The following is a 26,878-nucleotide window of genomic DNA, read 5'->3' on the forward strand; positions in this document are numbered from 1 at the left end:
AACTTCTTTGTCCTGTTATTTATGTAAAATGCATATCCATGTTTTACCGGAGACTGAGAAGTGGGGGGTGGGGAGGCAGAGGAGAAAGCAGAGGAGAGAAGAAAGAGGTCTGGGGAGGAAGAAGGGAAGAAGAAAGATGGGAAGGAGGGGAGGGAGAAAGAACAGAAAGCAGAGATGGGGGAAAAGGGGGAACAGCAAGGATTGGGGCAGAGAAGCGGAGGGGGTAGGGGTTAGTGTTCCCTAATGCCAGTCAGCATTTGGAGGGGGAGAGAGAAGAATGCTGTCCCTACAGCACAAAATCCTGCCCCTTTGACAGCTAAGCCTCTATTCGAGAAACCTTTGTAGTCAACAATGTTCAGTATACCTAACAGACCAAAATTAAAAAAAAAAAAAAAGCTAATCTCTACAGAGGATTTAGATTTTTAAACGATTAAATATAAGAAGAACTAAAGACGTTTTATCACTAAAATCCAATTTTCCACAGAAACATTATCTTTAAAATTCTGGCTTCCTATAAGTGGTTGACAGAGTTCCTAAATCCTCTGACTATATCCATCTAAATTATCTTCTAATGAGCTATTTGAGTCAACCAATCTAATAATGACAAGCGTCAATTTTGAAAGGGAAAAATGTAAAACAAAACAAAACACAAAAGAGAGAAATCCAGTTAGGTAAAGTAAATGTAGATACGATACTACTTTCATCTCTTAAAGCATTCCCCTAAAATACACGGTAAATAACAATATTTCATTGCGGGACACGTTTTTAAAAATGGAAGAGCAGAAATACCAACATCAACAAAGACATTACCTGGTAAGAGTAAAGGAAACAAACCATTCATTTCAAACATATAAAACTGTGGATATCTGAACATTTTGTCAGGAAAAAAAATGGTATGTTTCAACCTAAAAATTTTATCTGTCTATCCAGGCTTTAAAACTGTCTTCTTTGTATTTAAATCACTTAGGGATTTGTAAGGGGGGGGGGGTCACCAATGCCTACAATCCATTGTTTTTATTAAGGATCTGTCAGCCCCACTTGACAGATCAGAATCCCAAATCATCTATCTCACTTTCTGAGGATAATGACTGAACATTAGTCATACAATTTTCAAAACACACAAAAACACACACGCTTTCACTTCAAAGGAAGATCACTAGTTCTCACTAGGTGAAAATTAAAATGCCATGGTGCTTCACTCTTATCGTCTATTCAAACATTTGATAGACAAGTTAAATAAAAAGAGAGCAAAGTCATGAACAAAACCAAGACAAAAGGAGTCCTTATAATGGTTAAAATTCAGAGGTCGTGCCGACATTCCTCTGAACAGACTTCAGACCACACGGTACTGCCTTCTTTAAACAGGATAGTCACCTCTCAAGTTGAATTTATGATGTAGACAAAGCAAGAGAAGATTGAATATGTTCACAAACATTTTGCATTTCCACGAATACAATCAAGTTAGTGTGAAATTGGAAGAAAAAGTCTTACAACATTCTATCATCTGTATTCTATATTATCTGTATTCTACCGTTTGTTTTATTAATTTATCCACTATATCTTATTATTAATTCTTCCACTCAATTCTTCAACATATTTTGTATTTTATCATGTTTAAAGAATTGCTAAATTTAACTTCCAAAGTAAGCCAAACAGGACATAGTGTAGTATAAGAAAATCTGCCATCTAAATACAGAATTATAGAACAAGTAAGTACGTGTCATTTGCATTAAAAAGAATTCAACCAGAAGTTCATTTAAAAACTGTGCAGAGGGGTGTCTGGGAGGCTCAACTGGTTAAGCGTCTAACTCTTGACTTTGGCTCAGGTCATGATCTCACAGTTCATCTCATGGTTTGTGGGTTCCCAAGCACAGCCCTACTTGGGATTCTCTCACATGCTCTCTTTCTCTCTCTCTCAAAATAAATAAATACACATTTAAAAAAATAATAAAAGTAAATAAAAACTGTGTAGAAATGAAAGATTGCTGGGGCCTCACCTAGGATAAGGATGCTAAATATAGAGACTTGGCACTAAAATACTGTAACCAAATAGCCAGTGAAAGAGTAATCCAAAATAATCTTTAATGCAGCAAGAAACTGTGGTTTAACCTATACATACCTTTTCAGAAAATCACCTAAAAGCAAGAACAGCCTGCCGTTGCTCTTACCTGTCATTACCGAAGCAAAAGGCTGCTGAGGATCAAAAGGACATTTCAGTCTGCCAGACTCCAAATTATGTGTGTCTAGTTTGAATATAACTTCCTGTTATGAGAAATATTAACACAAGTGAGATTTTTTAAAACAGCAGAATCAGCAAGAAGATAGGAGATAAGAACTAAACTCTAACTCATTAATTCAACAAAAACTGATTGAATATAGCATGTGCATCAGGCTGTGCTCCTTAACTCTTTAGCAAATATTATTTCTGGCATGGCTCAATTCCCATGGCTAGGTCTGTGTTTGCCCAAAGTAGTAATGATAATACTGAATTAATTTTTCAATCGGAAGTGGTAATGTAATCAATTCACTAAGTCTGGACCGCTCTCATTATCAAAATCACCATCAAGCATACATATTTCTTAAGCCTCAAAACAAATTCACTGAGGCTAATAAGCTAATTTCCTCATTTAAGAAATGAATTTATGGGGAGCCCGCCTGGCTCAGTCAGTGAAGCATGCAACTCTTGATCTCGGGATCATGAGTTCAAGCCCCACGTTGGGTGTATAGAGATTACTTTAAAAAAGAAAAAAAAAGGAAGAAATTAATTTACTATAATAATTATACTTTCATTACTATTGCCGTTTGTTTACTCAAGCATCTGCAACTATACCAAAATAAGCTTGTGACATTTTGTGATTTTAGAGACATAAAAGCATTCTAAGACAGGGAGTACATTTACAGAGCTGTTGATACATGTGGGCCAAAAAAACAAAAAAACCCTGTTGTAGTATTTTCACTATTATGAAAACACTGTACACATTAAAACCACATAGTTATTTTGGCTGAAATATCTATTTTTATAATAGTGGCCACAGACAGAATGACATTGGCAGACTTTTAATATTCAGGAAAAAACAACATCTTAAGTTGAACTTTCCAAGAAAAATATGAATGTATAATGAATATGGCCCCATGAGTTTGAGTGTTTCATAACAATGACAACACTACCATCCAGCAGAAAGGCTGACTCACCCCACATATGCACTAGTTAGAGAATCTCAGCATTTCAGACATTTTCTCTAGATGGTGTATCTACCAAGTTATATCAGAACACACATGTAATAAGAAAGGAATATTTAGGGGCGCCTGGGTGGCTCTGTCGGTTAAGCGTCCGACTTCAGCTCAGGTCATGATCTCACGGTCCGTGGGTTCGAGCCCCGTGTCGGGCTCTGTGCTGACAGCTCAGAGCCTGGAGCCTGTTTCAGATTCTGTGTCTCCCTCTCTCTGTGACCTTCCCCCGTTCATGCTCTGTCTCTCTCTGTCTCAAAAATAAATAAACGTTAAAAAAAATTAAAAAAAAAAAAGAAAGGAATATTTAAAACTACTTATCTAGAAAGTAAGCAAGGAAGCAAAAAGGATGGAGGAAATTGGATTATTTGTTGTGTGATGCCGTCATTTCAGATTTGTGTATTTCTTCTGAACGAAACCAATAGTAATTACCACCTAATTAAAAAATAGTGGTAGCAATTTAAATAGCATGATTGTCAAATGCTATTTCAACGTTTTAAGTAAATGCACTTTAATGCAAACAGGAAAAGTCCCTGCTGTTAATAGGTATTAACCATGGGCCAGGAAATTTATGTACATTATCTCACTGAATCCTCACCATAAGCCGAAGACATAGCTACTTTAAGAGTTCCAGCTTTACCAATGGAATACTGAGGCTAGAAGGGGTTAAGTATCTTGTTCTGTATCATATAGCTAGTAAGAGGCAAAGAACTCTCAAGGTTGTCCCCAAAATTCATGCTGTTAACTAATTTCATCTAAGAATTTCAAACCCGTGGATTTAAAAACGTGTTGAAATCAACTTGTAGACCCACCATGACAGTGTAATATGATCAAATCCAAGTATGTTTGGTTAGAACAGGCCAGCTAATGACAACCTGTGATAGTGTAGCCTAAGCACGAAAAAAGTCCAGTGAGAACACATTTAGGGCATGCTTCCAACTGGGAATGGGGCTAGAGATATGTCAGGGGGGAAAAAAAACAAAAACAAAAACCAAAAAAAAAAAAAAAACACCTGCAGATAGTGGCTCTTATGTATGTTTAAATATCATTATGAGCACATTATTTTCCATAGGTCAAACAGAACTGTAGACCCTAAAGCCTATAATGGGATATTGTAATGGGACAGGAAGTAAACTGAATCCTGGTGTGCCAGAAGATGATAGTAAAAAGGTAAGAAAGAAAAACCAAGAAAACCAGAGAGTGGCACAGTTAATCAAAAGTACTGGATAAACTGTCATAATTGTACAGACTTCTGTTTTTAAGATGTTTCACTTTATTAAATTCTCAAGATAAGTCCATAAAATTGGTATCCGTGAAGGCTTAGTTCAAGGTCTCTCTTATAATCGCCTGAGGAAAGAAAATATCAGGAAAGCAAGTTTCCTTAAGCCAGAGTCAAGGACACCAATAAGAATATCATGTAAAAAAATAATGGTTGATTAAACGGCCTTTCCAAGATAAATGGACTAAATTACATGACGCTAACTTTTGAGACAGCTTCAGTTTTATAAGACTTGTCCTATTAAATTCCCTAAGCCTAATTAATTAAGCAAAATGTACCTATCTAAGCTGTGCACAGACATATGTTGTTGAAGTAGAGAGATAAGCATGATAGGAAACATTTAATCAACATAGCAACGAGGCAAAGTTATTATTAATACCACCCGCAATTAAAGAGATAAGCAGCAGCATAGGGGAGATCCCAGAGCAAAGAACACACTTACAATGTAATTACTCAACAACTATCAGGTATTCTCAGTGTCACGGAATATATATATATATATACACACATATACACACACATACACACACACACACAGAATAATATATATATTGAATGTGTGTGTATACACACACTATACGTACACATACATGCATAAATATATTGCAGACATTATTTTCACATGAAGTTTAAACATACACTTTTAAAATCCTTGCCTTTTTGCCTTTCTGTGTTCCTACTGCCTAATATGACTGAGTACTAAGTTACTGGAAGGAAGCAAGTACTTGGCCAAAAGCATTTTCTCATTTTCTCCTCAAAATAACTCTGTGAGATAGTTTCTATTATTATCATTATCTTTTTCCTAAATAAACAGAAGCTTGGAAATTTTATGCAGGGTGGATAAGACTATGGAGCTGGTAAATGGCTGAAGCCATAATTCAAACCCTGGCTCCCCATGCGCTAACTATTAGCTGTTAACAACTGCCCTGACTTCTGTCCTGAAATCTGGATCCAAACGCCCAGTTGGTATGACCTGCATTTGTCAGATGCAGAATGTACAAAACCAGCTTACCATTTCCCTCCCAAACTTATTACTATTCTCACCTCAATAAGTAATACCACTCTCCGATTCACTGCCAAAGACAGAAATCTGGCATTCATTTGAGGCTTTTTTTTTTTTCCTCTTTCTTCTCATTGCTGGTTCCTCTTTCCAGCCACTTTAGGAGCAACTTTACCTAATAATCTAAGAGCCTTCTAAATTCGTTCTGGAAGGACAAGGAATTCCTGGGACTCACAATTCATTTAAAAAGTTAACCATCTTCAAGCAGCATCGCCGTGCAATTACCTGTACTCCTGACCAATGGAAAACACACAAGATTCCATATCCCTGCTCACTCATAATTCTCGCGTTCACAGAACTTATAAATCTGACTGCCCCGGGGCTGCTTGACAGTCCCAAGCTAAGTAATTAGCTCCATCTAAATTCCCTTTCAGCACTTGTGACTTTTAGGAGTTAAAGAACACTATTTGCACCCCTCAGCAAGTTGTGAGTTTGGCCTTTAGCCTCAGGCCTCAAAACACATCCAAGCTGTGGGGCTATCTCATATAATTACACCCTATGCTATGAGCTACTGTTATATATTACCCTTCATCAAAGCTAGGCAAGAGAACATTACACCAGCAACAAAGAATGATGGATTCAAGTTGCCAAGTCTCCTAGTGGTTCAGAGATTTAACTATGAAAGTTGCTTTATTTTCAAACGGTTGAGAATGGGCTGGTTAGACAAGTTGGTTAGAGAGGAAAATTAATCCAGCCACAGCTGTGGGTTTGATCTCTGCATGAATCAGTTAAATCAATGTAAAGAAACTTGTTCCATACGCCTAGACTTTGCTTTCAAACACACAGCCAATTATCCTGCAAATGTGTGCGGTTATTCACAAGTAGTATATACATAAACATAAGGATGACAGTACAACCCATCAAACCCATACAAAGAAGCAATTTAGAGTATGTATTCTGAATCTCAGGTGGGCATGCTTGCTCTGGAGACAGACTGCTTTGGTCCAATTCCTTGCAGGACCACTTATTAGCTGGGAGATTTCAGGCGTGTTATTTAATTCCACTGAGACTCCATTTTTACTAACTTGTAAGTTGGGAGTTACAAAGGTATTAACTTCAATTAAGAGTGTCGTGCAATTTCAAAGAAACCATCCATGTACAGTGCCTGGCACAGTCCATGACCCAAAGAAGGTGCTTTAATGTATTAGTTATTAATTAAGTTACTGAAATCTGCATGCTTCTCATTTATTAAAATGCTCACTGATAGCTGGAATATATTATTCCTAATTTAGTACAACCTTTATTTCTACTGTCAATTTGATCCGGCAGAAATCATGAGTTCAGTGTGCTAATGACTACCTATACAATTTTAAGACAATAATTAAAATCCTCTGTGCTTAGTGTGCACCATTGTAACCATACGTAACAGGTCCAAATTTGCCAAATGGGGAAAATGAAATTATTTATAAGATACAATTCCACTGCAAGGCCTTATGGGACGTGGATTTTTACTAACAGCAACATACTATATAGATCTAATTATAATGGAAACTCAAGAGAAAATAACGACATACATAGAGCCCACAGAAAACAAGCACTTTCAACATTATGTCCTTTTAATTTTAATCTTCTCATAAAAAACTTCTAATAAAAATGTTATTAGAGGAGATAAAGTGTATAATTAGAGGTAGATAAAGTGTATAATCAAAATGGCAATCCATCAGATGGTTGGGAACGTGAGTTCTTATAAACTGTATGATTCAAATTTTATATTCAAATCTGACTGCTTCATGTCAAAGACATTAAGTAACATTATGACAACTAACCGTTTTCATTCTATTTCATTATATTACCTCCTTGTAGACTCCAAGATCAATATAACCACATATTGGATGAAATGCTCCAGTTCCACACACATAAATGTGAGTTTTGTTGTAGGGCTGAAGTACACGGATGAAATTTGCACATTCTGTCTATTGGACACACAAAAAAATAAAAGCATTAGCACACAAAGATTGATTCATACCACCTGTTTTCCAAGTAGATAAATTATCAAGAATAGCAGCAAAAATGAAAAAAAAAAAGATTTATGAGAAGTCTTTAAACATCTGATTTAGCAAAGGAGGCAAAACATATTAGAAACTGCCTTAAACGAGCGACTGAAGCTGTCTGAAGTTTTACAGGTTTTGAACTAATCAGGGTCTTAGAACATACATCTCTATAGGTATTCAAGGGGCCCAGAGAATGTATATAAACAGAATGAGATATCCATACGTTGCTTCATGAATCACCTAGAGAACAAAACCTGTCACATTCTGATGTTCCCACATTGTCTACTGCTTACAACATCAACTGTCTCAGCTCCACTGAGCAAAACACTGAACACAGACGTGTATTCTCATATATGTATTCCATTCTTATTGGGTGGAATGCCCTATTACTTTATTTCCACTTATTTTCAATGTTACAGAGCCTTTAAGACTCAAATTAACTCCTGCTTTTTCTAAGAATCTTTTGTTTTTCCCATACGTATTTTTACACGGGCTCAAAGTTTTGAAGAGATTTATAGATTCCTGCTTGTTTTGCATATGCTTAGTCTTAGAAATATTTCTTTGCATTATTATTGTTATAACTTAATTATTATCTTAGTTACTTATAAATAGTGACTCAATTTTTCAGAGTAGTCATTTCTGTTATCATACATTACTTTTCTATTTACCTCTGATAAATAATTCCTTATCTTTACATAATTATTGGGAATGATCTTAACCACGGCTTCATGGTTCCCAGACCCCAAAACCCTCGAGAAAACATGGGCTGGAGTACACTTTTATTCTAGATTGATTCTATCTAGGAGATGAGTGAGTGTTCACTAAGGAAGGAAGAAACCTAATGAAGCCACTGGGATTCATAGGAAAAGTCTAGTTCTTTCCTACCTGAATGTCCATGATTTCCTCACCAGTCAGACATTGACCTAGTGGTCACTCTTATTGGGTTGTTAAGAAGGAATGTATTACCAAAAACCCCAACACCAAAAAAAGTCACCTAACTGGCAGGGCAGTGTGGCTTTTAAAATTACAGAAAATTTTCAAAAGCGGACAACAACTTAACTGACAGGATTCTTAGGTGAATTAAGTTAAATGATGTAACATTAATAATTATTATTTACCCTGATTTTTTTAAATTATGTTTTTATTTTATTTTTGAGAGAGACAGAGCATGAGTGGGAGAGGGGCAGAGAGAGAGGGAGACACAGAATCCGAAGCAGGCTCCAGCCTCCGAGCTGTCAGCACAGAGCCTGACGCGGGGCTCCAACTCATGAGTCGTGAGATCATGACCTGGGCCGAAGTCGGATGCTTAACCGACTCAGCCACCCAGGCACCCAACCCTGATTTTGATCTAAATAAAATATCACTATCCCAGTGGCTACCCAGATTTGAGAGTGAAAAGCTACGTCTGCATCTCTGTGGTACAGAGTTCCTCGTCCTTAGTACTTCCTTCGGCCAGCTCGCCTTGCAGTTTGATGTCTTGAGATTTCATAGATGCCAGTTAATAAAAGATGTACATTCTAGCCTAGAAGAATGTCACAATGAACTCATGGGGCCTCTGTTCTCTGCTTCGCTATAACCAAAGCAGTTGCTTAAGACTATATGAAAAGACAGTATCACTATCAGTCCCTCGGGCACCTACACAAGAAAAGGATGTTTTTTTATCAAGCGGGCAGACTTTGCACTCTCTAATGGGGCCACTGCATATGGTTACTTAGGTTGTATGCTGAAAAACAGAAACAAACAAAAAGGCACATCTAAATGTGTAAATCACACTATCGACATCTTTATCATTTTGAATATTTTCATATGTTTTGTATATGTTCTCATATATTTACTATATGCAAACTCTTAAGAAAGGAAATTATTTACTTATCTATCTATCATTTAATTTATTTTATTTTATTAATTTTTTTTTTACATTTATTTATTTTTGAGAGACAGAGAGAGACAACATGAGCAGGGGAGGGGCAGAGAGAGAGACGGAATCAGAAGCAGGGTCCAGGCTCCAAGCTGTCAGCACAGAGCCTGATGTGGGGCTCAAACCCATGAACCGTGAGATCGTGACCTGAGCCGAAGTCGGACACTTAACCGGCTGAGCCACCCAGGCGCCCCTCTATTATTTATTTTAGAGAGAGAGAGCGTGTGAGTGCGAAGAGGGACAGAGGGAGAAAGAATCTTAAGCAGGCTCCATCTCAGTGCAGAGCCTGATGTGGGGCTCGGGCCCACGACTCTGGGATCACGACCTGAGCTGAAATCAAGAGGGTAATGCTCAACCCATGGAGCCACCCAGGCACCCCTAAGAAAGGAAAAACTTAAATTCACTAAGACAGTTTTCTAGCAAATAGCCTTGCTTAACAAAATCCTATTGTGTCAGTTTTCCACCTTTCTATCAATGTGTCTGATGGAGAGAACTTATTTTCTATGTGCACAAAGGCACCATAGGGGACTCGCTTCATGTTCTTTAATATCATGTTAGGCAATCTCAAATGCAAATCTAATTCCGACAGTACATATGCCACACTAATGATTTTGAACAAATAACAGAGATGAGAACAGCCAAGACAAAAAGTGGAAAAAATGTCTCTGATCACCAGATAAGGTGTAACGATGGCTTCCTCACTAGGATGACAGGTTTTAGTATTCTCCGGCCTTTATTTGGCTCACTCATGCTCACCAAAGGGACTTTTATTTCTTGATCTTTCCCCCACAAAGAGATTTATGCAAGGTAAGATCTATACAAGGAACAGTCCACAGGAAAGGGAAGAGCAGAATTGCACTGCTGGAGTGAGGAGAGATGGATTCACTGCCCATTATTTCATCATTTTTTAAAAAGCTCAGTTTTAAGAACAGTCATAGAATTCAGAGGGTAATTGTTGTGAACTGAGTATTTGTGTCCTCCAAAACTCATTGGTTGAAACCCTAAGCCCCTCAATGAGATGGTAATAGGAGGTGGGGTCTTTGGAGGTAATTAGCTTTTGGAGAGTAGGATCATCATGGTGGGATTAGTGAGTGCCCTTATGGGGAGGAACAGGAAGAACTCTCTTCTCTCTCTCTCCCTCCCCCCCCCTCCCCTCTCTCTCTTTGCCATGTGAAGATATGACAGGATCATGGCCATCTGCAAGCCAGGAAGAGAATTTTCATCAGGGACCAAGTCTGCCTGCACTTTGATCTTGAACTTAACAGCGTCCAGAACTGTGAGAAATAAATGTCTATTGTTTAAACCACCTAGTTTACGATATTTTGTTATAGTAGCCCACGCTGACCAAGACAGTAATTTTACAAGATTCTGACATACATATTTGTATAAAAAAATAAAACAACTCCCTTTCCAGATTATAAATTATAGAGTCAGAAAGATTGGGGACTATGAGAGACATAGCAATTGTTTCAAAAAGGGTAATAAGCCAGGGTGAAGTTTAATACAGAGGAGACAGAATCACACCTGAAATATTTCACATCCTTGAACTTGTGTAGGAGTACTTTATTAAAATGCAGCCAGTCCTAGAAAGTAACTTACTATGTTAGTATCTGACCTGGTGAGATATTAGCAGTGATTTACTTATGCAATCCCTCCCGCATCCCAGATTGGGCTGACATAGAATAGAACAATTTACAGGTGAGTCCTGAATTGTCTGACACTTTATGAAAAAGTCAGTTCTGCTCAAAGTGTTCAGTAGTGAAGTTGATGGAAGGTAGTTCCTGAAGGCAATGAAAAGGGTTGGGTTGCTTGAGGGAAAAGAAACCTGGGAACAAAGATCCTACAAGATCAAGTTTTGCTTAAATAGCAGGAGCAATGATTAACTTGATTTAATTCACTTAGCAACCTGCACAGCTATTAACGGTAGCGTAATTCTGTGAGGCATGAAGAAAGATAACTTTGAGAAGCAGCTTTTTTAACTTCCCCTGAAATCTGGCTAATTTGTCAGCTATTCCCCACAACTGCAAGGGTGGTCACATGGGAACAAACAATTCAATTAAGTGAGTAATATACTCAACTTTGGAAAAATATTGAATTTCTCCTTCCTTCCTTATTCTTCCCACCTACTCTCCTTCCCTCCAACCAACACTCCCATTGGAAGAAAAAGAGAAACAGAAAATTTAAAACTAGTATCAACTTTCTAATTGTCTCAAATAACATTTCAATATTTTACCTCACATATACATTTATTCGTATATATGTAATTAAATAAGTAAGACAAATATAATATTGAATTAATACTCAGAAGAAAAAGCTAATATCTATTTGTATTACGTGTCAGCACTTGGAATTTGAGTTTCTCCCTAGACACCTGAAAAAAAAAAAAGAAAACAAATCCAGTAACTATAATTCTCTAGACTTATATATAGTCCAATTAAATCTAATATAGCTTTATATATGTTTCTGATAACTAACTTACAATTGCCAATTTTAACTTATTTAGGTTATATATGGAAAGACACTCGTGACTTAGGAATCTGGTTTGTTTTTACTTTTAGTATATTTTGCAGAATAATAGTGATCATCAAATGTTTTGGTCATCAGTATAGTCTTTTCACATGCTACAGGTCAGGTTTGTCTAAAAGACCTCAGGATAGAATCCAGGCTACACAGGGAACTGTTTAGGTCTTACAGGGCTGAAAATATTTTCATTAGTTGTTGACACCTCAAAATAAATACATGAAAATACAAATATCACATTTCTCTCTTAAAAATGGAAGATCCAAAGTAGAAATTTCTACAGAGCAAAAACTAGCTGTAGTGCCAGGACAAAATAAAATACTTTAAAGAAAAAGAGAGAGAGAGAGAGAGAGAGAGAGAGAGGTGCCTATTTAAACATTTAAAATTTAGTAGCTATAGCTCAATGGTAAATATTTAAAATTCAAAAGTCTACAGACCAAATAGGATAACTGGGAAAGAATATTTTCTATATAAGGGGATCACAAAGTAATGATAAACTGTATATATATATATTTTCTGGAAAATATGTATAATAATATGATACAACTATATATATATATATATATATATATATATATATATATATATATATATCTTAAAAATCTGTAAATAACCAGTAAGGAAAAGGCAAACACTAAAACTTAAAAATGAACAAATTATAGGGATATGATATCCTACCAAATATAAAATATTTAGTACTTCTAGTAATGGAAGAATTTCAGGCAAAAATAACAAAAATAACTGTCTTTTTGTTGGCCAAGATGAAATACATTTATTTTATTCATTTACGTATTAGCATTAAATATTAACCACACGTTGTACCCACTATTAGCAAGAGTAGGGTAAAATAATATCCTCTCACCAGCACACATTGCTGGTTAAGGCACAAAGGCATCAACTTTCTGGAGGGTAATTTTGTGATGGGCATAAAAACTTTTATATCCTAAAAAAAAATTATATCCTCTGACCAGTAATTCTACTCAGTAATCAAAGATGTTCACAATATTTATGTATAAGATTTTTCACGTGAAGCATCACTTACAAAAGTTAAAAACTGGATATATACCAAACTTCTAACAATAGAGGATTGATGAAATAATATATAAAGGAATGCAGTGTAGCTATTAAAAGTAGTGTTATAAAAAGGAATTTAATGACATGGGAAAATGCTCATGGCAGTTTGCAAAGCAAAAAAAAAAAATGTTGTAAGGGACTATGTATACAATGATTTCATTCTGAAAAATAGTAAATAGATAAGATAGAAGAATAAACATCAAAACGTCACCAGCTATCTCTGGGTAATGTTCATGGGGGAGGAGATATTTACAGATGACGTCCATGTAATTTGCAAACTTTCTACAATGAGCACTTTGTTTCACTTTTAGATGTTCTTTCACAAAAAGAAGAAAGAATGTAATCATAGGACGTTACCCATGGAAGATCCTTGAATTCTACGTAATGTCTCTGTTGACGAGGTTGTGTGCCTCTAGGGTTAAGATGACAAACAGAACCCAGGCTGCCCACATCCTGTGTGTTCTTTTGCCTGGACTGAGCTGTTTGCTCCACTCTTTATAGTCAGGACCAAAGACACTTTTTTAGTGACTTTCTTTTGAAAAATATTCTAAGCAGAAACAAAATGCTATCAAATAGCCTCCTGCCACTATTTCCTTTCTTTGGACTAAACTGGAGACTGGTCAAGAAAGGGGAATAGTTCTCTTTTGTATCCACATCTTCTATTCCATCCCCACCCCAATTAGCTAACTTTCATTATGGTAAATAATTCACTATTTTTCAGTTATATAGTACCTTTGTGTAAAGGGACAGTCTTTCCAAACACTTGTTAATCCTAAAAGCACTCTTGGGAAGTAGGTAAAAATTACTAGAGAGAAGGGAGGAGAGAGGGTAATGCCAAAGGCAGTAAAAGAGGTCAATAAAACCACACACTTGCCTCAGTTTTCTGTTGGCTGAAATCTATGCAATGCTGTAAATCGAGGCTCTATTACGGGATATTGAAGGGGAAGTGATTTGAGGGGTACAGTTTGAGGGGTAAGGTTTTCAGACCTTATATGTAGAATTCAGATGTGTAGATCACAGTGTTGTATAAGTAAGAACATGGACTATGGGGCAAGACTTCTAGATTCAATTCACGGTTTCACTATTTATTAGATGTGATATTGGGCAACCCATTTAATTTTTCTGGGTTCAGTCTTTTCATCTAGAAAACATTAAAACCTTGCATTTAGTATGATTAAAAGGATGAAGGGGGCTTATAAAGCATTGAAAGCAGTTCCCAGAGCATGGTAAGTGCTATAAAAGTGTTAGCTATTCTTAGTAATTCTAAAATATATTATTTTACAGTGACAGATTAAAAAGAAGGAGGCGAAGAGTTGTATTATCCCCATATGATTCAACATCAAACTTTACAGATTTCAGTACAGAGGGAAAAGCTTCCCATATCTCTAATCTTGGGGTAGCAGTAGGTGTGCTTCAAGGTTAGAGGTGATTACTAGCTCCCAAATACAACTCAACTTGCAAGTATAGGTTCCATATATTGGGTCGTACATGCTCTAGGATCCCACCTCCTGAAAAGTTTATCACCCTTTGCTTTAACTTAATAATAAGGGCAACTTAGGGGCGCCTGGGTGGCGCAGTCGGTTAAGCGTCCGACTTCAGCTCAGGTCACGATCTCGCGGTCCGTGAGTTCGAGCCCCGCGTCAGGCTCTGGGCTGATGGCTCAGAGCCTGGAGCCTGTTTCCGATTCTGTGTCTCCCTCTCTCTCTGGCCCTCCCCCGTTCATGCTCTGTCTCTCTCTGTCCCAAAAATAAATAAACTTTGAAAAAAAAATTTAAAAAAAAAATAATAAGGGCAACTGAGTTACTATATAACTGGGAGTAGTGAACATACTGAAACAAGAACACTGTCACAATTGAAACCTTCACTGATTGTTGGACCTTGAGTATTTACCCCTCATCTGCTCCATGGGAATATTGACATTAGTTTATTGGAGGAAATTTAAACCACCCTTTTCCTATTGTCCCCTTTTCACGCAGTCAATACTGGGAAAATACAAAATATTCTAGTGTTCATACTGTGTATGGCATGCTCTTATTGTTATTAAATTAATTTTGAAGCCTCTCATAAATACTGCATCTTTTTTTTCCCCACAAATACAAAAAAAGTATTGAGGACTTGCAGAGCTGAGCACCCGCTCAGTAGGGTAGTGAACAGGGTGAAGAGATTAGAGACATGGGAGGAAGAATATATTTTGGAATAGTTTGATCTTTTTCATTTCAAGTAAAATAAATGTGACAGCTGTTTCCTGTTGCATTTGCTGCTGACACCCCCTGATATATTTCTATTAACATAAATGTGCCTGCAAAGACCACATTTAACATTAAAGGAATACAAAGTCAGGCATAATCAAAAGTTTTCCTTCGTGTTGTTTTGATTATTTTGTTTTGCAGTGTTGTTACTGAGTATTAAAAACTCCATGATAGCAGATACTGTATCCTTTCATATATATAGTTATGGACATATTTACACTCTAATAAGTATTTGCTGAATAAACAAAATGGGTGAACAAACCAGTTGTCTCAAATTCTTAGTCTTCTAAGCTTTCTCGTAATTATATTAGGCATCATATGTCATGTTGTTTTATCACATTGATCAAGTGAGAATTTTTATATCTCATTATGCTTTCCTATATATAACTCACACTATTAATTGTTATTAAATATAAAGCATTGGTCAGCAAAACACCCCTGCATTACTGTGTTTACAGCAACATTAGAGAATACTGTAAAGGAAGCCTCAGGATATCCATGTTTCTGCTCAAGGTTTAGAACCCCCTGGGGCGCCTGGGTGGCGCAGTCGGTTAAGCGTCTGACTTCAGCCAGGTCACGATCTTGCGGTCCGTGAGTTCGAGCCCCGCGTCGGGCTCTGGGCTGATGGCTCAGAGCCTGGAGCCTGTTTCCGATTCTGTGTCTCCCTCTCTCTCTGCCCCTCCCCCGTTCATGCTCTGTCTCTCTCTGTCCCAAAAATAAATAAACGTTGAAAAAAAAAATTAGAACCTCTTTTCACCTTGAGTTACATTCAGGAAGCGATTTGTCAAAAACAAAAAAGAGAGAGAGAGAGAGAGAGAGAGAAAGAAAGAGGAAGAGAAAGAAAGAGAAAGCAAGCAAGTGAGCAATTCTCCCTGTCACCACAGTACAAGAAGTCAGGGCAGAACACAGAGCATCTGTCCTGAATCAGAACCCTTTGCTGAGAAGAGGCAGAAAGAGCCCCAGCCCTCTTCTGTTACTGGTGGAGATAGAACAGGCAATGCAGTGCGGAGGAGAACGCAGAACACTGTGGACAGTGCAAAAGCAATTCGGACAGGACCTCCTGGCCACACACACAAAGCAACTAGGTTAGTCACATGTATCTAAGGGTTTTCTCTGGTCCATAAGTCAGCTTACACCAGAAGTTTGTATTAGAACTCCATTATTTATCCTTTATAGGTTACATCATATGATTATGCTTAAGTAAATTTTAGAGTACATTACTTCTGGTTCTTATCCCAGAATTTATGCCATTCATTTCACCCAATCTTTCTTAATATGCCAACTTTTGAAATTCTTCTTCTAGAGGCCATAAGTTTAATTAACCCAAATTAAATTAAGTATCAATTGTGTGTTTATGGTGCTGCAGAACCTCATGATTTTGTGTGCATTTCCAAAATCCATGCATATAAATAACAAATGTAAAATCCTAGAAATATAATATTTTCTGACGATCTATTTTTAATGTTTTAGGTGCATTTCTGAGATTCATGTGAAGAAAATAATAATATTTACAATTAACACTTTAGAAAGTCCTGTATTTCTAAATTTCTGAGAATAGTGTTATTCCTTTTGGCAAGGTAGAAATATTTTATATCTTCTTAATCTTTATAGAGAATATTAATGCAGTCTTAAAAATAATACACTGATGCCAATAATTCAATAAAATCCAATAAAAATTTTACTATCATATCAGTACCAGTTCAACAAAGATAGTTTTAAAGTCTTGTACTTACATTGGCATCTTTCCCGGCTAATTTACATAATTCCACTCGTTCCTTCGCAGCGGGCCAATAAATCTGTAAGACATTTCAAAGTGTGTCAGAATCTGAATATCTAAAACACCTTACAATTCTAATTAGGAAAATGAGTGTGTGAAGCTGAAGAGTGGATATCAAACTATGGGCATGTTATTAGATATGATGTAAGAATTTTGAGATTTAAATATTTTCCAAAGCCACCATAAAAAAATAAAATGAACTACAGAACTATCTATTTGCATATTATAATCTTCTAATTTCTTTTCAAGTGTATTTAATAATAGATAAGTTATGTTGAGAAGGCCATAAAATCTTATTGTGGTGTCAGCAGTTCAGGTTCGCATCTGTTTAAGTAAGAGATTTTATTTATGCTGTTTTTCTGTGCTCACTCAGAGTGGTGGTGCATTATAAACATGTGCAGCGAATGTTGGAAAACGGCACTTGGTTACAGGCAAAAGTTATCACTCCAAGTCAAAGACCAGTGTGGATTTCCTGGCAATATTTAACGCGTGCGGAGCTCATACGCATCTTTCACTTAGTTAAATATTATACATGCTTCATCTTACTGAAATCTCACAATGACCCTATGAGATGGCTGGACTTACTTTCCTCATTTTCACATCAGAAAACTTATTCACACAGCCACTAAATAACATGTCACGGGCCATGAACATAGTCACCAGCAAAGCCAAAATATGACCCAAAGTCCGTCTCCTGAAGTAGAGGGGTCTCCACCACTATATAATAATTATTATCTGGGCAAATGATTAAGGACAAGGGCAGCAAATCCCTTGGTCAGTAGCTCTTAATCATGCTTTAACTGTCTTGAATTTATTACAAAGGTTTTGTTTTGTTTTTAACAAAGTTTAGGAATTCTGTCAAGAAGGTTTTGCAAATGAAGTTTCAAACAGTTATTTTACTCCATTAGCTTAAAGAAAGAAATGCTCCCTGTTAAGCTACAGGCAAGAAGAAACAAGAAAAGCAAATTCTGAGTTACTTATAATATATATATGTTCCAAGAGCTCTGATAAACTTTTATTATGTTTCTCACCAATGTTAGCCGAAAATGTTTTAATAGGTAAGGAAAAAAAGAAAATATCCTGAGGGAATGCACTGAAAAAGCCTTGTTAAGCCTGGAACTCACAAATGACTCAGGAGTCACAAATGTTTATATGGTATTATCTTCATAGTGAGATTTCAGGGTTTTATGTCTCTGAGTAAAGAAGAACAGAGAATACCACTCAAACTCGTACTAGACGAATTCAATAAAATAACTAAGATTTTTAAATGAAGTAAATGCTGCAAATTACATGCTGCAAATTGCAAGCCTAAGGTGTACCTAGACAGGGTGGCTGACCAGGAGTAGGATCAAATGATGAGTTAAACTCGATGTGGTTCACAATAAGGACCTAAAGATGCTATTTATTCCAAACTGGTTTAATTCTCGGCAATTATACTTTCACACAATTCTGAAGAGTAGCCGTCCATAAAATATAAATAGACTACAGTAATAAAAAATAATATGGACAGATCTTAGCAATTTGCTATTAGGTAAAAAAAAGTGCAGTCCCCCAAATTACAAACAGAATGATCCACTTAGAATAATGTCAAAAACAACTAAAAGAAAATAGACACTTTTATCGTATATGTAGATGCAATAAATATGTAAAAATGAAAACTAGGGGGTGATGAATACAGGATTCAGAAAAAAATGGTTGTCCCAGACTGGAAGGAAAAAGACAAATTGGTGGTAAGAAACAGATTATTTATGAGATCTTAGCTTTTGTTCTGGATGGTGCCTTTTCGGGTATTTAATGCATAGTTTAAAATAACTAAGCAATTCAAGCTAGTAAATAAATGAATCAAAACGGGCCATGCATAGGCCAAAAGACAACAGTCAATCATCCACCCAGAATCATGAGGTCTTAAATAAATAAATGAAAGAGGAGTAAAAGTAGAACACCACAGCTGGCAGGAAAAGTTGAAAGTTTCTTCCAGTTTTGTTTGCTTGTGTGTTTTAAGTTTATTTATTTATGTTGAGAGGGAGGGAGGTAGAGAGAGAGAGGGAGAAAGAGAGAGTGACAGAGAGGGAGAGAGAATGGGGGAGGGGCTGTGAGAGGGAGAGAGAGAATCCCAAGCAGGCTCCACACTGTCAGCATGGAGATCCTACGAGCCCTCCATGGGTCTCCACGCTGGGCTTGAACCCAGGAACAATGAGATTATGACCTGAGCCGAAAACTCAGCCGACTGAGCCACCCAGTCTCCCTTCTTCCAGTTGTTTTTTAATTGTTTGTTTATTTGTAATCATTAGTAGCAGAAACACTGAAGCCACTGTTCTTCTCCTCCTTTAAAGGTGTCATCTTGAATTTATAGTAACTTTGCTTTGTATTTGGACCTATGAGCTCAATGTATCCTCTCTCAAGGTATTTTTTTCTTCGATGATTCATTTTTATTATTATCTTTAATTGTGATAAAATATCCGTAACATAAAATTTACCATCTTAGAGGTATCTGGGTGGCTCAGTCAGTTGAGCATCTGACTCTTGATTTCAGCTCAGGTCATGATCTCATGGTTCGTGGGTTTGAGCCCCATGTCAGGTTCTGTGCTGACAGTGTGGAGCCTGCTTGGGATTCTATCTCCCTCTCTCTCTGCCTCTCCCTTGCTCTCTATCCTTCTCTCAAAATAAATAAATAAACGTTTTTAAAAAATTTACCATCAGAGCTATTTTTACAGTTCATTCAGTATTGTCAGGTATATTCACTTTCTGCAAACAATCTCTCGCAAAACTGCAACTCTAAACATGCTGATCTAGAATATTATGGTGATTTTACAGAGTATCACTGTGTATCATTGGACTGAAAATAGAAGGTACACAGAATGCATATCCACCATCTGTCAATTGGTTTAATCTTTAGCTCATTTTATTTGGTCTCTAGTCTAGATGAGTATTTCTTTGAGTCCTTTCAATATGTCAAATCCTATTCTTTTCTGTTTTTTTTTTATGATGGTAAAATTCACTCACATTTCAGAAATAAACTTAGAACAGATAGTTATGGATATTTGTTCTAATCTAAATATCTTATTGAGGGGGCACCTGGGTGGCTCAGTCGGTTAAGTGTCTGATTCTTGATTTCAGCTCAGCTCATGATTTCTTTCATGGATGTTTGTGAGATCAACCCTTGCATTGGGCTCTGCACTGACAGTTGTAGAGCCTACTTGGGACTGTCTCTCCCTCTCTCTCTGCCCCTCCCTCTCTCTCAAAACAAACAAATAAACTTTAAATATCTTATTGTTATAAAGTCTATTAAAAATAAACTTTAAATATCTTATTGTTATAAAGTCTATTAAAAAAGGGAAAATATAAAAATCTTCTATATTAAGTAAATAAGATGTAAAGAAGAAAAAGATTATCACAGGGTTTTTGTTTGTTTGTTTGTTTGTTTGTTTGTTTTGGTTTGTTTTGTTTTTTACCTTGAACCAGTAGAGTGAGTGACTGAGTTAAAAAGTAGGTCATGACATAAATGTTTCTAAAATTGATTTTGCATATATTTGTAGGGGCTTCAAAAGTGAGTTATTTAAAGAGTAACAAAATGTGGAAACAATCTTTATAACTTCTTTGCAATCTACATGAAAGCTCCAAAGTCAGCACAGAGTAAGTACTATTCATAAATTATTTGTTCATTACACATATAATTACAAAGGCCCTCTGTATGCTGGGCAAGGTGTGGCATTGAGTCAGGAAGATAGTTCTGTAAACAGATAGGGTAACCACATTTTCTTGGGAGATACAAAGTGAGCAGAGAACTCGGAAGATGGAAACTGTGCTCAGGGAGCATCCAAGGGGCCCCAAGGGCAGACCAAGATACAGGACTCTATTTGTGAACCACTGTTTTCAATTACTTGCGCTTAATAGCTTAGTGTGGTTTAATAGTTTTGACTCTGATTTTTTTCTTAAGGATTTGACACTAGTAACTGCAGATTTCTTTTCCTTCTTTGCAAAGGAATACAAATCTCTAAAAGATGTTTTCATGGTTTTTGTACATTTTCAGTTATTAACTGTAAGTCATATAATTGTAAATTGAATTGATTGTAAGTCATGTAATTGTAAATTGAAATGTGTCATCCTAGCTAATGAAGCAATAAAACTGAAATTTCAAGCAGCAGAGAATCAAGTGTTTGATTAGTGGGTAAATGTTACACAAAGATACTCAAGCACTGAGAATTCGTTGGGCTCCAGAAACCAATTTTAATAAATCTTTTAATCTTTGTTTATAGAGGATATTTTTCCCCGAATGTTATCTCACTTTTCATCATTCGCCTTCAATCCCATAAAGTCTAGACCCTGTTAAAAATAGAAATTATCCTTTAATCATTATTATTGAAGAGTAATTCTAAGATAGTATCACAAAGATAATTTTACTTTTTAAGATAACATAAGCCTTTAAAATAAAGATTCATTAAGATTATATACTGCCTTATTTTGATACAATGCTCTCAAGAATTCAGAAATCACAAAAAGAGTTATCTTAATATCAACAACCTAGGAGATATCTGATTGTCTTCCAGACTGGAAACATTTACTTAAAAGGGGGGAAAAAAAGAATCATTGTAGTCGTGCCAATATTTAAAAGCTATCATTTTAATTATGATTTATGGTGGGATTTTCTTTTACTTGCCACCTAGTCATTAGAATAAAGCATTTTTTTAAAATTCCTTTTAATTCCTTGTTTGTAAAGAATTTAAAGCAGCAAAATTTCACTTAATGCAAATCTAAAAATATAATAAAGCAAAACAAAAAATAAAAACTACCAACAAGCCACATAGTTACATGGGGTTGGCAGAAATATGTTCAAGTAACATTTTTGTTTCTCAAAATCTTTTGAAGTGGCATAATACTGTGACATATCCATCTCTATCTGTGTCTATTTATAGAAAAACCTTCCGCCAATTCTGTATTTTTAGGGACAAACTGTGTATGCGCATGTGCATATCTGGGTGTGTGTGTGGTGTGCATGTCTATGTGCATACATGTGCATATGGTATATTGTGCATGTGTTTGTAGGTGGACAGAGAGGGGTAACAGAGAGAAGAGAGAGATTCACACAGATACATCTAGCGAGAGATATTAACTCTGACTATAGAACAACATATTTCATAAATATTTCCAAGTTTCAGCATGGTTTTCAAAAAAAATTAACATTTATTCATTTTTGAGAGAGAGAGAGAGAGAGAGAGAAAGAGGGAGACACGGAAAGAGAAAGAGCATGAGTGGAGGTGGGCAGAGAGAGAGGGGAGAGAGAGGGAGACACAGAATCCGAGCTGTCAGCACAGAGCCCAACACAGGGCTCAAACTCATGGACCGCGAGATCATGACCTGAGCTGAAGTCAGAAACTTAACCAACTGAGCCCCCCAGATGCCCCTAAGTTTAAGCACAGTTTCCACAAAAGCCCAAGAAATACCTGAGGTCCTGAAATTATTTCAGCAGCCCAGTCAGTACCCTTAAAATACAATGTCCACAAAATCTATAAAAGCCCTCTTGATCATTAAGTAGGTAATGTGAACAGCTTTGAAGCAGTGGTTATTAACAATTTCATGACTTCTGAATTTATCAGCAATAAAATGACACATACATCTCCTTGAACTTGAGAACATGGTCCATGCGGTGTCATGCCATACTAAAAGCGGCACAAGCAGGACAAACAAAACACGTACCCCTATCCCTTAAAGCTGATGCAACTGTACTACTCCCTCAGAAAGTTACCCAAGGATATTTTTCTTTCATTTATCAGACAGAGATGTACCAAAGCAGAGATGATACTTGCGTAACTGCCATATTAATTGTTCTGAAATATTCCCACAGAGCACTCGTTCACAACTAATGGGGTATGATGTACCACAGTCAGGTTGTAAGGCTGTCACTTTGGTGGGAGTAGTCTTTGGAAGCCTGGCGCTTGATATCAAGGATTTCAAATATGTAGAAAGCTTACCACTGGTCTCTCTACCCACATGGAGGACAGACATCAGAAAGCAAACATCTTTTCTGCGGATCCGGATAAGCCCAAGAATTTCTCTCAACATAATTATTGAGGATATAACTACTAACTGAACTACTAAATAATTGGGGGTTGCAAATTAATTTTATTTTGAGTGCTAATCTTATAGATCAACTTAATAACAGAAAACCACTCTGGGATACAGAAGTAAATAAATTTATGAAATTTATAAAATCTCTCCACAATTTCTTGGTTAACGTTTCAAAACAAGTATGTCTGGTAAGTCAATCTCCATGTTCTATAATCTACTGATTTAACCATGCTAGTATATTTACGTTGTTTTCATAACATTTCACAATTGAAATCAAACATTTCCGAAGGATTCACTTTTGTAGGTTACACTTGGAAAGATCAAATATTAATGTCTAATATATATATATATATATATATATATATATATTAGTGTCTAACATATATTAGTATCTAATATATATATATAGGACTCACTTTGGCAACACATTTACTAAATGGAATGATACAGATGGGGCGCCTGTGTGGTTTAGTTGGTTAAGTGTTCGACTTCGGCTCAGGTCAGGATCTCGCGGTTTGTGAGTTTGAGCCCCGCATTGGGCTCTGAGCAGTCAGCACGGCTGTCTGGAGCCTGCTTTGGATTCTGTGTGTGTCTCTCTCTCTCTTTGCCCCTCCCCCACTCATGTTCTGTCTGTCTCTCTCTATCTCAAAAATAAACATTAAAATAATTTAAAAAAATAAATGGAATGATACAGAGAAGATTAGCATGGTAACTTTGCAAAGAGGACACACAAATTCATGAACTGTTCCATGTTGTTTTTTAAAAAAAGAGTAAGAGTAAGAATATATACATGTATATATATATATTTTTTTCTTTGAGAGTTAGAGAATGTAGATTACCAGTATACTAAGGGACCATTCTAATGAAATAAAAATTCTCTTCAGTGTCACTTTGCATATGCTCATCTGCTACAAAGTTACATTTTAAACACATTTTTAAAAGATTCAGTATTAATTTTCTTATGAAAATATAATGGGAGCTGCATGCATTTAAAAATACACCTATGATCTAATTATCCTATATTGATTTTATTTGCTTATCTCTATCCAAAATCCAAAATGTTTTTTGTTTGTTCATTTTTTGAAGGAGTTTTACTTCACTTTGGATACAAACAGGTTGGAGAAACTCACAAGTAAATACTGCAATGTCTCTAACCATAATGGTTTCATTCATAATTCATATCATTCATTAACAGTTATCACTTAGTAAGGTGAAAATGTCAGGCAATTTATTTTTAATTATTTAATCTTAGGCAAGTTACAAAAACATTCAAGTAATGATAAGGCCTAGAACATCCTAAGGAAATTCTAATTATATCTGCTCTTTGTTACATCTTTGGAGAAGCAATTTAATTGACTCAAGTTAGCAAGTGCAAGGTCAGTCAAGTGGCCGTTGGCCTAATTCAGAGATGCCCAAACTGAAAGGAATACACAGAAGGGGAAGTTACGACTTGTTCAAAAAAACTAATTAAGGACAAAAATTCAGAGCCGTAAAAATGCAGACAGGCATCTCTATCAAAGAACAGGATTCAAGTTTTTGAATGGTTGTAAAAAAGTTGGAAATATGTTGCTCTAAATGCCGTCTGGTAAAGGATTTGATCAACCAAAGGAGCAAAGACAGCTCTGGGTTCCAGGAACAGAAAGAGGTAAGAGATCTGGCTCATAGAGTGAAGTACTGAAAAACAAGGACAACAGCACCAAAAGTAGAGCTTCCATTATTGAAACTGACTGGGGTAGAAACTGTTATGGATGGGGAGTTTTAACTCTCAAGTTTGGGCACGATCTGCCCATGGAGCTTCCTCCATGAAGAGTTGGGCAAGACTTGCCTCCCTGCATTTTCAGGACTCAGCGTAAAGCCTCTTTCACATTTAGCCTTCTTCCACCCGACGTCTCTGAATTTTAATACACTTGTGTTTATCATATCCATCTGCCACTTTCTTTTCACAAGTAAATTTAGTTTGGGACCCTTTCCTGGGTGGGCATAAAGATTGATGAAATGCAATGGAATTGAAAATGTAAATTTGAGTCCCCACTTCATGCCCATGAGCAGCTAATGTTGTGCTTTCAAATATTATCTCAATACTAACCGCAGAATGAATTTGCTGTACTTGGAATACATCTGACCTCCTGTGGATGGTTCTTTCTTATAATGTCAGCTTTACTATCACCTCCCCATTTCACCTTCTCTGAAGACCAACTAAAGTAGTTTTCTCCATCTTGCCGTTTGCAGCAACACGGATGGAGCTAGAGAGCATTAAGCCAAGCACATTAAGTCAGTCAGAGAAAGACGAATAACATATGATTCACTCATATGTGGAATTTACGAAACAATACAAACAAGCATAGGGAAAAGGAGAGAGAGAGACAGAGAGACAGAGACAGAGAAGCAAACCAAGAAATAGACTCTTAACTATAGAGAACAAATGGATGGTTACCAGAGGGGGAGGTGGATGGGGGTTGATTTACATAGGTGATGGGGATTAAGGAGTGCATTTGTCATGATGAGCACCAGGAGATGTATGGAATTGTGGAATCGGCATATTGTTCACCTGAAACTAATATTACACTGTGTGTTAAGTAACTGGAATTTAAACAAAAACTTGAAAGAGAGAAAGAGAGGAAGGGAGGAAGGAAGGAAGGAAGGAAGCAAGGGAGCAAGGGAGGGAGGGAGGGAGAGAGGAAGAAAGTTCATCAGGTTTTTTTTTTTTTTTCCAGGATTCTCACCACAGTATTTAAACAACACTTAATACTAATTTTATTTGCTTCCTTTTTTTTCTTCTCCATCAAACTCTCCCTTTAGAAACCAGAGGCACCATGAGAACAGAGACCTCACCAGTTTTATTCTCTACTAGATTCCCAGCGTCTAGAAGAGTGCTAGCAACATAGTAGGAGCTCAATAATCATGCATTATGAAAGAGAGAGGGGTGCTATCGTATCATACTACCTAAAAGAAATTTTAAGAAATCCACAAATGGATTGGTAATTTTGAATTTGTGGTGCAGCTACATGTGAATTCGAGCGCAGTTATGCTTGTGGATAGATTTTATAATTCTGTGAGGAAAACGGATCGCAGCCTTCATTATCTTCTTAAGTAATATATGACTCAATGAAGTTTAGGGACTACTGATCTTGAGTGACAAGAAACACTCTTCTACTTTGTACCTTTTTTAGTACCTGGCACCGTATCACATACGTAGTAAGCTCGATACTTATTGAAAAGTGATCTGCAGAGTTTGCCTTAAAATTACAGACAGAGAACGAGTTCCTGTCAGAGTTCTGGCAGGAGTCTGAGCAGTCTGACAACATCCTGACAGTCCATTACAGTGACCAGATGGGACCTGCCCATCAGCACCCAGGCTGGGGAGCCAGCACATCCATGAACGGGGTGATTGTTTTACTTCTGTGGTTACTACACAGCATGTGCTCCACAGGCACTAGGAACAGATTAATCACCATGAAACTAAGCAGGGGGCTGTCTACCAAAAGTTAATTTATTGGGATGTCCACATGGTTTTCAAGTGTTTATAATTTCTTAATTTCAAGCATTAACTAAGAATAAAAAAGGTGACAACTTCCTTTTATCAATAACTTGTTTTTAAATGAGAAGTTATTTATTCTGAGATTTTCTCCACAAAGAATCAATATACAAGGTAAAGCATTCAATGGGAATGTCTTATTCAGCCATGATGTGAGTTAATAGAATTGGAGTCAGAAGGT

General features: G+C 36.5%; 1 protein-coding gene and 1 pseudogene across 1 annotated transcript in view; one reads left to right on the forward strand and one right to left on the reverse strand.

Annotated features, from left to right (window-relative positions):
- Nucleotides 1-26,878, reverse strand: part of SEMA3D (semaphorin 3D) — a 125,883-nt gene that overhangs the window by 69,461 nt on the left and 29,544 nt on the right. The window contains exons 3-5 of the mRNA XM_047097073.1: nucleotides 17,053-17,115; nucleotides 7,361-7,480; nucleotides 2,169-2,262 (exon numbers count right to left, since the gene is read on the reverse strand). Of these exons, the coding sequence (XP_046953029.1) occupies nucleotides 2,169-2,262; nucleotides 7,361-7,480; nucleotides 17,053-17,115 (277 nt within the window). The remainder of the gene's footprint in view (nucleotides 1-2,168; nucleotides 2,263-7,360; nucleotides 7,481-17,052; nucleotides 17,116-26,878) is intronic.
- LOC124525221 (uncharacterized) lies at nucleotides 23,821-23,919 on the forward strand (annotated as a pseudogene).

This window comes from Lynx rufus, unplaced genomic scaffold, assembly GCF_022079265.1.
Source record: "Lynx rufus isolate CCGP_SWC_20201006 ecotype Redwood Valley unplaced genomic scaffold, mLynRuf1.p SCAF_4, whole genome shotgun sequence".
Taxonomy (NCBI): domain Eukaryota; kingdom Metazoa; phylum Chordata; class Mammalia; order Carnivora; family Felidae; genus Lynx; species Lynx rufus.